The 14,370-nt window shown below is 32.5% G+C and overlaps 1 protein-coding gene across 16 annotated transcripts in view; it reads left to right on the top strand.

Annotated features, from left to right (window-relative positions):
* LOC119071130 (hemicentin-2) overlaps positions 1–14,370 on the top strand; it is a 144,916-nt gene that overhangs the window by 74,856 nt on the left and 55,690 nt on the right. For all 16 annotated transcript variants that reach the window (XR_005086598.1, XR_005086599.1, XR_005086597.1 and 13 more), the window contains one exon: positions 8,566–8,734. Coding sequence is in view for 13 of the 16 variants with exons in the window: in XM_037175808.1 (XP_037031703.1) it covers positions 8,566–8,734 (169 nt within the window). In the remaining 3 variants the exon portion in view is untranslated. The remainder of the gene's footprint in view (positions 1–8,565; positions 8,735–14,370) is intronic.

Raw genomic sequence — 14,370 nt, 5'->3', positions numbered from 1 at the left:
GTCTCATGTTCTTCAATGGATAACATATTCTCCGTTTTCATCAAAATCTTGAATTAATTAATGGCTCGACATGGATTTTCTTAGATCAACGAATTTTGTTCCCTGGTGATCGTATAGTTTGTGTATGCTTGTCGGGAAAACAGAAAGGTGGATGCTACAGAAGTGTGTCGACAAGAAGGAAGAGAAATTAAATTAAATTGTACTTCGTCTGTTCGGTTTCCCATTCTCTGTACCGTGCTTTTAAGAGGACAGCTTTTTCATACGAAATATTTATTGATGGGCATGCTGTTCCGTTACCGTTTCACAAAGTGACTCAATTTTGTTTTCGGAATGAAAATTAATTTGTTGTAAAACCAAAGTTTTATAGAAAATTCAGTAGGGCTATTCCCTTCATTTTATTTATGCTTGATATACGAGCGTATATATCTAGCATATCAAGTATATTTGAGTATATCTCGTATATCGAGTATAATCGTATCAGTTTGACAACTGCCAGCAAATATAATCAAATATACTCGATATTGCTGGATATACGCTCGTATATCGAGCATAAATAAAATGAAGGGAATAGCCCTATTTTCTTTTGATTCGATTTAGAAGACCTAGGGTGACAGTGGGGACGTTCATAAATTACGTAAAGATAAATCGGAATTTTCGAAACCTTCTCTTGTAGTTAAGGCGTGAGCACGACATTGTAAAGGCACATACGGCACACACGCAGTTGATTTGATGAGTGGCCTATATTCAAAGAATTTTGATTTTGGTATAAAATGTCTGCAGATGCATAAGACGAATGAAGAAACAATTTTAACGTTATGGAGGTTCCTTCTAAGAACGCATTTGCATCGACTGTCTGTGCCTTATATTGTCGCGGTGTGAGAGTTTTTCGAAAACCAAAATGCGTCTACTATCACGAGAGTGTGTTTTGGGATATAGTTAAGAATGTGTTAGAGAGTGAGAAAAGTAGCCGTCACGCGTGACATATATTACGAACGATCCCTTTATACACGTAAATAAAACACTACGACTCTCGTATCTAAGCTGTTCACGATGTTGTTCTCCGTTTCTCTCTCTCTCCGTTTGGGTATCTCTATTTCATATGTTTTTTCTAATGGAAAATGAGAGAACTCAACAAAAACAGCTGAGATACGAAAGTGGCAGTATTTACGTGTGCAAAACAGTGGTAGATGAATTTTATTTGATTGACAATTGCATATAGTAAGAACTCAGGTAACAAACTTAGAAAATTGCGTTAAAGATGCTAATGGTATTTATAATTATTACCCTTTGCTCCTTTACTACATTTTAATTGCATTTTTTTCTGTAATATTTTGTGAGCCAAATCGCTTTTAATCCATAATTTCTACTTTGAAAACATAATCCACATAGAAATTTTGCTCCACCCCTTGAGGAATATTTCGTGTAAGATCAAAGTGTGTCAATTTTCTGTACATTATTATATTACAGTAAATTGTATAGTAATCTCATGTATCATGTTAGCCGCACTATATAATAAATCCATGTCTACGAATTTGTTGAAGTTTATGTAAATATTACACAAAGTTTTAAAACAACAATCTAAAATTTATCGAAGCGTAAATTTCCCACGATTAAAATTTGTTCGTCTCCACCGCATGCATGTTAATGTAGTTATTTTACGGAACAATGTAACGAAACGATGGAGCATTGAACGATAGTTAACACAAACCAGAAAACTATGTCTTCAATCACTTGAATTTTAGGCAAAATTGTACGCTATTGCATGTAACAGCATCACAAAATATTTTAGACATGTTTTTGCATCTACTTTTGAAGTTTACCATAATTTTGGCAGGATATTTCGGTTTGATGTAGCGATTATAGCAAGTTTGTTGTGTTTTAACCATCAGGTTATGGTAACGGAAAATTTATGAAAAGTCTTTGGCTGTTCGTAATTGCCATAGATCTGATTTTGACTGTTGTGTGAACAGTTATTAAGTGAAGATTAGTAATTTCTATGTGATGGATGTTTGTAAAAGTGACTATTCGCAAACGCCTGCGAATAGCCAAACTAATATATTGTTCTGTACCTTATATTTGCAGACAGAATTGCCTGCGAATAGCATAGGTTTATAGGTAGGTGGGTAAGGTTTGGTAAAAGCGTAAATAAATTTCGGGTGGATAAACGAAAAATTCATTTGGAACGACTGAAAATTATCGAATTACCTACGAATACCGATCAGCCTGTAAAAGGAAAATGTTGGACGTGAATTCGAAATTTTCATTCGACCATGATCATGATTCGATCATAATAAATTTTTCGTCTATCAGTTTATAATATTCCATATATTTTTGCAAACGCTGGAAGTGGGGAGATCCGATAATTGCGTACTTACTTTATGAATGGTCCCTTCTTATACATACTGTGTGATTAGAACAACTTTGATTAGAACAGCATGAGACAAATGATGCAAAAGCATTACGTCGTTTCAAGAAATGTCTCCGATATCACACATGTTCGACACACCAAATGATTTAACATAAATATATAAATGATTTGTTCAAATTTCAAAGAAGTTCAAACGAGAGCAAATGAAACATAAATAAGTTCCTTGGTATTCGAATATATTCGAATTACACCAGCACCATATCTATTACTCTGTCGCTGAATCAAATTATGAGTGTGTCCACACATTGAACGAGATAATTCCTAAAATTGAAACAATTCACCGGCTGTACTACAGCAAAACCAACATTAATGCAAGCCGTAGACCGTAGAGTTATAAGCACATTCATTTTGTCAATTTTAATATTTTTCTTGCGGTTTCAATTCCAATTCATTACTTAAATAAAAGCTGATACTGTTAGCATTGTCTCTTGCAAATTAATTCAATGAGGCAAAATCTGCATACGAAGTGCTCTGTAATTCCAAATTCGCTTCGTATGCACACAGAATTAAGCTGTTCGTAGTGAAGAAAAAACCTTTCGTTTTGTGGGTCACACCACACTGTGTACACAATCCGACTGAATAAATTATAAAAATTAATGCACCAGAGCTTTAATCATGAAGAGAAGAAAAGTGTATCTAGATTATCCCTAGGTGCATTATGTAGAAAAATAACAATAATTAATTTCTCGCCTTTTTTAATTAAAATCTTTTCTCTTTTTTTGTTCGTTGCGATAAGTCTTAGCTAGACCCATTGTTCTTCGTTGTCATTGTAGTCAAAGGATATGACTACTGAAAGGATAGAAATGAAAATTATGTTCATTGTTCATTTTTTACGTGCAAATTTCATATTTTTAAGTACACAATTTAAAGGTATTTTCTCCCTAACCTTGAGCTTTGTTTTGTTGAAATTGTTTCAAAAGTTTTGTTACACCAACTCTTCTGGAAAATTCAATTTACACACTTTCGCTAGTACTTAAGAAGTAACGTCTGTTTCTTTATGGAAACATTGCCGTGTCTTTTTGTGTGTTTCCATAGCAATTGATCACAACAAAAATAATTTTCTTAATAACTACGACCTCCCAAACGTTCGAGACTTATGAAAGTCTAGAACAGGTATGGTCGATCGGCGAATTAGTCTTAAACGCACTCACATTTTATGTCAAAATAATATGAAAATGAATGCGTTTAAGTACGAAAATCAAATTTTTATGTCGTCCGGGCGGACAATAGACTATACCTGTTTTACACTTTCATTGTATTACATGACGCAATGATTACAATAAAATTGGATATTTAACTCGACAAGATGTCTACGTTACACTGTAACGGTTACAGACACTTTGTTATTCTATTCCAATGGTTTATTTAAGATTAGAATGTTTTTACGTTCAAAGCAGTTAAGTATCCTTTCAGACGGTTGCAATAGATCGTCGACTGCTATGAGTAGTAATCCTCAGTCGATTAGTTGTTCTTAGCAATGTCGATTAGTTCATTTTTCAGCATAACATGAAAGTTATTATGCAAATCCACCACACAATTTCTCGTTCTCAGATCATATGAAAATTTATTCTTGAATAATTTTCAAGTTTTCAAATATGTAAAAGAAATATGAAAAACTACTTGCTCGCACCATTCAACATATTTTATAAAAAGAAGGAAATCACGAAAAGAAACCCTCTAAAAATATATACGAATTTTCTCACGACGAAAGTGGATCAAAAAGTGTTTTTCTCTGTATCCACTACTTGAACACTATGTTCTTGTTCGTGGTATACACTTTTCGAGGCATGATATAGCTTTTAAGTGTTTAGTAAGTCACACATTTATATGTATAGATGTATACGTATACTATAGAAGTTTTCGTACGAGTAGAATGAATAAGGAAAATCCGCACATTGAGGATTCACGATAAACTATACGATCGTATTTATAACACTTTTTTATGCTGCCGCGTAAGGAGGGAGAGCAAAGTGTAAAAACTTTTGCCGGAAATGCACAAATGGATTTATTATTCGAAATATAAATCTTGTGAAGAGGTTTCACGTTATGGCTTCAGAGATGAGCATGTATAATATTAAGTTGAATATAAATCTTACTTTAAAATTATGCGATAAAGTTCGGAAAAAAGAAGTAATCAACGAAAATATAATGTTGTACATACAAGATACAACTACTCTGCTTTGCAGAATTATGTATACCAGAACTTGATTGCCAGTATTTTCCAAAGTTTTTCATTTTTTTGCCGTTAAAATGAAAAAAGAAAAAAACATTTTCATGACAGCATCCATTTTGCTTTTACCATACATTCCGTATGCTGTCGTTTCGTATAAACATCAAATTCATTTTGTTCCTAACATAACTTCCAGTTTTAATGCCTAAACTTTCAACCTATTCCAAACCGTTTACCCTAAATACCGAAACCTACATCACAGCCACAATTATACCGAAAGTTAAAACTAATTAACCAAACAAAATGTCAAATAATAAGCTACAATAAAGCTTTAAAGTTAATGTCTGTTAACATATCATGACAGGAAATTTCCATCCTCTAAACACACATTTGCGGATATTACGTAGATCACAATAAATTTTCTTGTTTAAAATGCTGCCATTTATTTTCAACTTCACTTTACATCAAAAGCCACACACACGTACATCACATAATGTAGTAGACACGCATCACAGACGGGAACTCCTTTTATTATTCCTGACGATATTTCACTATGTTTATTGCTTTATGTAGACACCGTTTTAGGACTGTGCATACAATTCTTCTTTTTTTTCTGTTTGTTATATATTTGTACAATTGATACCGAACAGATAAGATACAATTTAAGCGGGAGTGTTTTTCGTTTACATGCTAATAATTACGGCTATTTTCTTTTTCATTTAAGTTTAAATAATTTGATGTTGATTATCATGCAAAATGTAATGAATTCAATTCAATGGAAAAAAGGAGGAAAGCTCGTTGCTGATCGTCTCGATAAAAATTTTCTGTTCCCTTTTAATTATTGAGTACAATGCCATTCAGTAAACGATTTGATGGCTTGCTGCGTATTCATTACATGGATTTTGCGTGATAAAAATCACTTGTGTGTTAGTATTATATTAAATAACATTAATAGAACGGCGAGAGCCTGGTGAGGTCTTTTTTCCTTTTTCCCAATTTCTGATTGGAACATTTGAGTATTAAACATAGAATGAGATAGATAAGTTTCATTAGTCGATACCCAGCTGTTGAAGAGTGAATATATCTACCAGCTTGATAGTCAACTACAACTTTAGTTTTCAACTGTCAAATACTCGCATCATCATAAATGTACAATAACTTCATCAGGCTCTCGAACAGTTAACATCTCTACTGAAAATTGCAATGTCAACTATGAGCTATCGGTTATTAGATAACAAGTAATTATTATTTGCCTAGTGTTGATTTGCTGCTAGTGGCCTCGCAGTTATGAATGACAATCCAGCTGAAACCACCAGCTACCAAAATTACCAAATTTCTGATTTTTGAAACAGAGAGATGAAATATGTAGACTTCCAAAAAAAAGACCTAAAAATATCTGATAGAAGTCATTTGAATAGGAGATCATCGAATACACTTTCCTCAAAGATCGGAATCTTTGTTCTATCAAACCGTTGTATTTTTAGTACCCCATAACAACGAAACGCCTGTATGTTACATACCTTGGGCGTGCTATCACTTTTGCAAATCTATCGATAAAATGCCGTGTAAAAGTTACACGAATTGTTTGTTTCTGTGCTCGCATATTAGATGAGATGATACTTTTAAAACTCTGCTTTTTAATTACATTTTACATTTAAATATATGGAAACATTTGAATTTCAAAAGTTCTATTTTAATTACGACAACGTTTACATGTAAACCGATAAAATAACCACAAGCGTTCGTTCAAGGTAAAATGAGCGTGTGGAACGTTTTCATTGATTGATGTTTATAATATTCCCAACAGATTGAAGGATATGATTAGGCTACCGAAAAAACATGTAAATCATAATATCATTAAGAAAGTACGTGACTCAATGGTAAATATTAGAAAGTTATTACAATTATAAAATAAATAGAAAAAATGGCTTTTTGGTCAATCGAACCAATTCTATTTACAAGAGCTAATTATACATCGAGTTTCAATTTTGTCATTATGGGTTAATTTACTTTTCCATTTATTCTATTGATTTGTTCGACTTATAATAGTCCGATAGACGACCACCTAACGAATGAAACGAAGAAAGTCTCCAAAATCTTACCGATTGACGTTGAAATTAATAAATATTTTCGACACATGTATGGTGTTTTATTCGCACTAGACGTTAAATCGCTAATTCGACGTTCAGGCGAGTTTGATAACACCTAAACACCATCTCGTTACAATTGTCGAACATGATTTCTTGCACTGTGCAGTATTTTAATCTAAATACAAACATTTTGCCACACTAGTGTGATAAAGTAGGGTTCCCTGACGTCCTTTTTTAAGAAGACATGTCCTTTTTTTCTTTAAATTATACAAAAGTTCTAAGAACATAAAATGTCCCCTTTTACTATCTTTTTTTCCTTATTTAGGGTAAGTGTACTAATGCATCATTTTTTGCAATATGGAAACTCGAGACAAAGTCGCTCATTTCGATATTAACGTGACTACAGTGGCCGACTTTCAATTTTGTGCACTATTTTGATGCAGCTGTTTGACCAGCTGGTCCAGAGAGTGTATTCGTTGTTTTTTAATGCAAATGTATGCGTCGGTATACATGGATATAAAAGACAATATAACAATTTTCTATGAGAAGATATTTGTTTGTTTGTTTATTCCGATTAATATACAGGCCACTACCCTAATTACATATTAACCGTTAATTTACGTAAAAGTTGTCGTTAATAAATCATTAAATTCATAGTCTCAAAAGGAGATTAAAGCGAAAATCAAAGAAAAGAAAAGGATTTGAATAAACGTTTTCTGTCTTTGCATCATATTCTTTTTTTAAACTTTAATCGCTAAGCCGATATAGAGCCGATTGCTGTTCCGGAGTCCTAAGATCATATGCTACACTATGGCATTTTATTTGACTGAAATCCATCGAGTAAAAAATTAATTATTTTTCTGTTGACAATGGTTTTGTTGCAGCGACATCTTTCAGTGAAAGAGTGAATCGTTCTTTATCAGAAGAGTTTTGATTGAATAGAGAAAAGAGAACTGACGCCGTAATCCCTCTCCAGCTGGTCGAACAGCTGAATCAAAATAGTGCACAAAATTGAAAGTCCGCCGCTGTAACGAAAAATTAGTGTAGTTCTATACATATACGACAACAAAATCCAACGCTCATCAATTATAAAAAAAATCAAAAAAAAAATTGAAAATTAACTCAATGAATTCGTTAATGAATATTTTCGATAGCATTTAGAAAATTTGAATTATTTGAGTGCACTGCATAGTAGCAGTATTTTCCAGTTCACAGATCAGAACATCACATGCATTCTCGTTCTGAAAATCAAACATGTGTGGATAATTGTCTTACTTAGAACTCGCTCAAAGAAATTTTAGCAAAGATTCTTTGGAGTCTTTGTTATGCACATTTGGAATATTTTGCGTTTCCATTGTGGGTAATATCTAAGAGTTCATAAATTCAAATATAACATGTACCATTATAGCGAACCCCAAAAACACGTTAATGGATATTCGGAGGTGTATCCGGTGTTTGTATTATAAATTAGGTATACTTTTAGCTTAACAGATTTAATGAGTCAAAATTTCTTTGAAGCTTTTAGCTCTTAAACTTTAATAAACATTTTCATAGAAATTATTGAGTTTACTTTACATTTGCAAACATTTTCTCAACTACTATCAAGGAGTAAGTTTTTCAAGTAGTAATACTTAAATATAAATCTAAAAACTCGCCCTTTCAGCTGCTATTTCTATAAAAACCATTTTTTTTTTAAATTTTATTTAATGGCCACTGTACGAATAGTTTTCCTTTTAAATTATTCCATACAAACACCGAACTTTCAACGATTTTATGTTTAAATTAATGTTAAAATTTAAATATCATGCATCACCGACATCAGTATTGAATTCTAATAAAATTAAAATATTAACTTTCTTTCCTTTTTTTAATTTCAGATGAAACCGTATCGACATTACGTGGTCAGTCGGTTGTATTAACATGTCCTATAGACATCACGTCCTGTGGCGACCTACATTCAGTCAAGTGGTTTAAAGGAAATGAGCGAGTTGCGGTTGTGTCGGGTGATGGCGATGTATCGAACGTTGAAGGGCAATTTACTGGACGGTACGATTATTATTTAAAAAAAAATTATTACGCTATTACGCTATTGGATTAATTATAACTACGGTGATATTCTATCCTACGGTTACCACATAATGGTGCACTGTATGGTTTCGTTTCGAGGTAGAATACGTGTAGTTATAGTGTATGTATATAGGAAATTAATAAAGTCAACATTCTATAGCTCTTCAAATTTAATCACGTCGTTCAATTAAGGTTATTCGATTGAGTAGTTCTTTAGCCTTCGTTAAATTTTTTTTTAAAATAAATTATCGAAACGAATATATATTTGGAAGATTAACTAAAAATAAAATGTTGTAATTCGTCCTCAGAGATTTTCAATTGCATTCTTCGTTTCACTTAGCCTATTGCTTCCTGTGACTAGGCCCCACCACTTGGGTGGGTCAGGTCCCTTGACTGCATCACTGTATTTATAAAATACGTAATACTTAAAACGCTGCATGGAGTTAAAAACAACTCTAAAAGTAAACAATGAAATTGAATGAATGCATATGTTAGGAGATAATATCACAGAAGTGTACATCTTAAAATAATAGAAATTTTTAACTCTTCTGTAAAACAGTAAATTTATGGCATAAGTGTGTATGGATGTAAATTTTATAGCTTTAAAAAATGCATAAACGGGCTGCAATAAGAAAAGAACGATTGTAGCAGAAAAAATCCAATCAAAGGTATAGATTAGGACAGTACCGTAGGAATTTTTGACGACATCCTAGAAAAATAGTTCTGATATCTTGTCAGCCTGATCTCAGGAACATTTCGGTGAAATCAGATCGAGGATATTACAATTCATTTTCTGGGAGCACAAAGATTTAAATCAGTAAAAATGGAGAATATTTTCCATTTTGAACTCTTGTTAAACAGAAATTTGTACATTGTGTCTTCGAGTATGAATATGGCTTAAAATTCATAATCTCGAATTAACAACTCATTTATTATCGTTATTCAGTCAAGGGATTGTATTCACCCAGTCACCAAGAAGTATATACTTATCGGTCATCAAATATTCAGGACAAAACACTTCTGGGAATAACTCCAAGAACATTAGATCGAATTTGCTGATCTGTGAACCAGCCTTCATGAACTGGATTCTTCAATGAAGGAAACAAAAATTCCTAAAATCGGGTCAAAACTACCTCAGTTGTTGTCCTAATAAGAAAATGGGAAAAAAATTCTAAAAACTAACATTTCCAAAATCGATTCAGAATTACTCAAGTTATCGTGCTATCAAGCGTTACATACATTTCAGTATTTTTCGTTTTTTGCTGACATTTCACAAAATTGATCATAGTGAACGTATTTTATGATGTAAGACCCTTGACTGTTAATAAAATATATCTAATAAGGTATCTTAGGCAATGTAAGATAATATACTGTTACTGTCCCAAATAAGCACTAAGATTTATCAATACGACTCATACGTACATAATGCGTTGAACTTATGTTCTGTGGTGAATCCCTTAGGCGTATGAGATATCCGCATCTTATGCAAGTGATACGTTAGTCGATTGCAACCCAATCTCAAACAATATGTTTTGCATCACTATACTTCTAACTTCTAAAATTCCTAATAATATTTTGTTACATTCGTAGTTTCATCGCATTGTGTTGATATGTTACATTGCTGCAAAATCGAAACTTAAATATTCGTTCTTGCTGTGACATTAATAAGTAATCGTTTCCTAACAGGAAGCACGTTAATTCTACTATTGTAACTAACTTATTTTTACTTCTAATTATAATATCCTGCAACATTTTCGACATTAATTGAACTCTGATTCGTGTGATAATTTGTGTGTGGCGCATATACAAAGAGAAATAAATATACAGAAGGGGGTTAGCTTTCGTTGTACACGATGCCCCCCAAAACGACACGAAGAGAAGCACATTATTAATGACTTAAGTACCGAAGGTTAACAAATTCATATTAATCCAATTAAATAATATACCCTAACAACTAAATATAAATTACCCAAAAACAGAAGGCAATTTACTCATTTTTCACTTCAAGGAGATTTTTTTCTTTCTTCTTCTTTCTGTTTTCTTATTGATCTCATTTATCACCAATCTATCCTATTTTCCGCAACCCCTTAAAACGGCAAACGAGTCTCTTTTTTTCTAAATACAATTTTTTTCATCGACGTGTTTCAAAAAGAAGCAATGAGAAAATGGATTGAAAAAAAAAATATTTCTTTCACCTTCAACACCTCATTTCATTTGATTTATCAGTGAAATCAGCTCTTAGTTTCTCGGTCTTTTATACTTTTTTTTTCTCTTTTCGCTATCGTCGACATTATGAGATTGGTTTAATATATAGATGTTCTATTACCTATTTCACATTGAAAGGTTTAAGTGTTAGAAGCGATTATTACACTGATTGTCGTATCTTTCGTATTAGGGGAAAAATTTTCAACGACACGTTAAATTGGTTCTATTCCGACAAAGTAATATTCGATTAAATTTATTTTTTATTGTTTCTCGTATTGCGCGCTCAAACAATTTGAATTTATTTTTTTTGCTGATTTTTAACTTTTCGCCCTTTTATTGGTTCGAAACATGTTTAAAGAAAGTGTGTCGAGCATTTGTGTGACAATTAGAAGGTTGTGAGTTTTACGACGGTCGACTTTTTTTGTAAAGTTATTTAAGAAGGAAAATAGAAAAGCTTCGCGTTAAAACCGGGTTGTTGCTAACGTCTGGTTAGATTTACTGATTATGATCATAACTTCTTGTGATCTTTTAAATAGATTGAAACAAAATCTACTACTTCACTAATTTTAATATAGCATATATGAAATGAGAGGAAAATCTTACCATTTTTATTAACAAAGACTTTGGCATGATAAATGAGCTTGTAAACTTTATGCTGCGTGAAACAAGAAAATCATTTGTTTTCAATGAACTGAGCTAATTTCCATTCGACGACCGAATATGCTAATGAATCAACAAATAATTGGATTGTAAATCACCAAACAAGACTCTTATCCGTTTATTGGGGTATCGGAGTTGGTGCAATATCACGTAAGATCAGATACATTTAGCCAATTGGTTAAGCTTACATTCATACAGAATATACTATCAAAGAAGAGAGAGAGAGATTAAGTTCAACTTAATTTCATCCCATCAAGGTTTTGTTCAATTTGAAACGTTTCGTACGCAACATAGGGGATAACTATTTTACGAAGGTAAGTGTGGTATCCTTTAGATGGTATAATTGAGTATTATTTTCTGGATAAATATTAGCAAGCACACGTTGGACAAATAAACATTTTGCATTTCAATCGTCGGGTTAAATATGCAGACGAAAGATGGAAAATAGATTTTAGGGTCAATTGTCTGATGGAAGATAGAAATTTACAATATTGCCTTTGTATCTGGTGTGAAGAAGGTTATTTGTATTCGGGTTTACTGTGTGCATGTGAATGAAAAGAGCTCGAAATTAGTAGCTCAGTACCTTATTTGGTATGGGTACACAAGAATAGTAAAAGTTTCCGAACTAATTTTACATTTGGTTGGATATCTGAATCAGAATCAAATAATCTGAAATGTTTGTACGGGAATTTAATTTCACCGACTGAGATTATCTAATTCAATTGAAGATAATAACAAGGTTGGATATTCGAATATATATTCTCTTCGGATACATGGAATGTATTACATGTGCCGTTTACAAAGTTTTTAGGTTTTGAGTGAATTTCTTTAATTAAATTGCTTATCTCCTATGTTATGTATGATGGATTTATGTGATGAATTTCTAATAATTTGGATTTTTTGTTCAGAAAAATTTTGCATTCATCGAATTTTATGCCTTTTCATTGTATTGGAAAATGTTCAACAAGGCGACAAAACTTTGCAACCTTTTTAAGATCACAGTTATAAGACGTAGTCTGAGTATATTGTAATTCTATTGTATATTGTGTACTATCGCATATAATGTCTATATTTATATAGAATTTGTTACAAATTTTCATCGTGAATAAGTAATAAGATATCGTGCGAGGCGTAAGAAGTAGAAAGGCCTTGTACATTACATATGACTTTGGTTGTCTGACCTTTCATATTCTTACATAGTCCCTACATTTCCTAAGAGACTATCATTGCCAATTCGTCCGAGATGTTCATTCGTGTTAGACTTTCCTTCTATTTATTGACAACTAATTCTGTTCTCCACAATACCAACAAAAAACATACAAACCACATGCCACACTCGTTGTCTTCATTTTCGTTCAAATTATACATCAAATAAAGAAATAAATAGTTTAGGCGTATCCATTTAAAGACATTCCAAACACGCAACTAAGCGTAAATATCCAAACAAATAAGACGAGGAAAAAAAGTGGTTCTCGTTGTGCTGAACACTCAATTTCGAATTCCCACCGTTCGGAATAGACAACACAGCATTCAGCATTCTTCGGAAGGAAAATCATATTTGCAACCGAATCACTTATCAAGCATAAATAAATGTCGAGTATCTGTCGCAGGGAAGACGAAAAAAAATTTGTAAAGTTGACAATGACAACAACCCCACTGGAAGTGGAAATGAACAATTCAAATAAAACAAATAACGCAACACTTGAGGAAAAGTTTTTTTTTCTCCACTGAAATTGGAATATGTGAACAAATATATGCATGGCTGTACTGTACACATATATACAAAATGCCTCAGTATTAACGAATAAAATTTCACAGGAAAATGTATTTCATGCATATTTGATGTTAAATGAAGAGAAAACGGTTCACTCTGTTATTAAACAAATTTTCTTTTCGGTTTGTCTTAGAGGTGTTTATTTTCCACCCAAACCATCAACGGTTTGTACGTTTACATATGGGATCTGTGTTACTTCTGATATATAAAATGTGCTTTACACTCCGCATGTCAAATAAAAATATATTTGCGATGGGATTTGTACGACAGAATTGTTTTTCTCGATTTCAATTGACGACTTCTTTTGCAAAATAGAAATTTTTCAAATTGAAAATATAGATTTTGATTTTCTGGAAAATGGTGGTGAGCGTGTGCACTTAGATTGTCGCCGCTTTATCTACATTCAAAGTTATTTGGTTACCGAATGAAAAAAATTGAAAATTTCCATTTCGATGGTGTTGTAGCGAGGGCCACAAGTCACCCGAGTTTTTCTGTTAAATTTTCCGCTTCAATTAGAAATAGTTATTTACATGACATTGACACATTTACATGTTTAAAAGTCAAGTTATCGTGTGAAGTTTGTTGATCCGAGGCGAAGCCGAGGTCAATAACCGAGCGAAAACATGACTTTTCCTTTTTCGTCCCGAGTTTTGTAATGAATTTTACAAGCTTATAAAATTTAATCCAATTTTACTGTTTGGGTGTGTAATAAGACACTTACAGACCCTAGTAAAAACAAAAGCATGTAAATGACTATTTTCTCACCTGCGTTGTGAAAATCATATTGTTTGAAGAAATTTTGAATGGAAAGGGGATGCAGCTTGATTTACAACCAATACCATCATTATTTTTATTATTACTGGCTCTTTTGACCCCACTTACTCTACACTTACTTTGCTATGTAAGGGAAAACGGTTACATACATTTTCTCACATTTTTCCACATTGCACAAAATTTTTGTAAAATAATTTTAAAA

Source organism: Bradysia coprophila (assembly GCF_014529535.1).
Source record: "Bradysia coprophila strain Holo2 chromosome IV unlocalized genomic scaffold, BU_Bcop_v1 contig_144, whole genome shotgun sequence".
Classification (NCBI taxonomy): domain Eukaryota; kingdom Metazoa; phylum Arthropoda; class Insecta; order Diptera; family Sciaridae; genus Bradysia; species Bradysia coprophila.
Note: the sequence above shows the minus strand (reverse complement) of the source record. Positions and strands in the feature narration are given on the sequence as shown.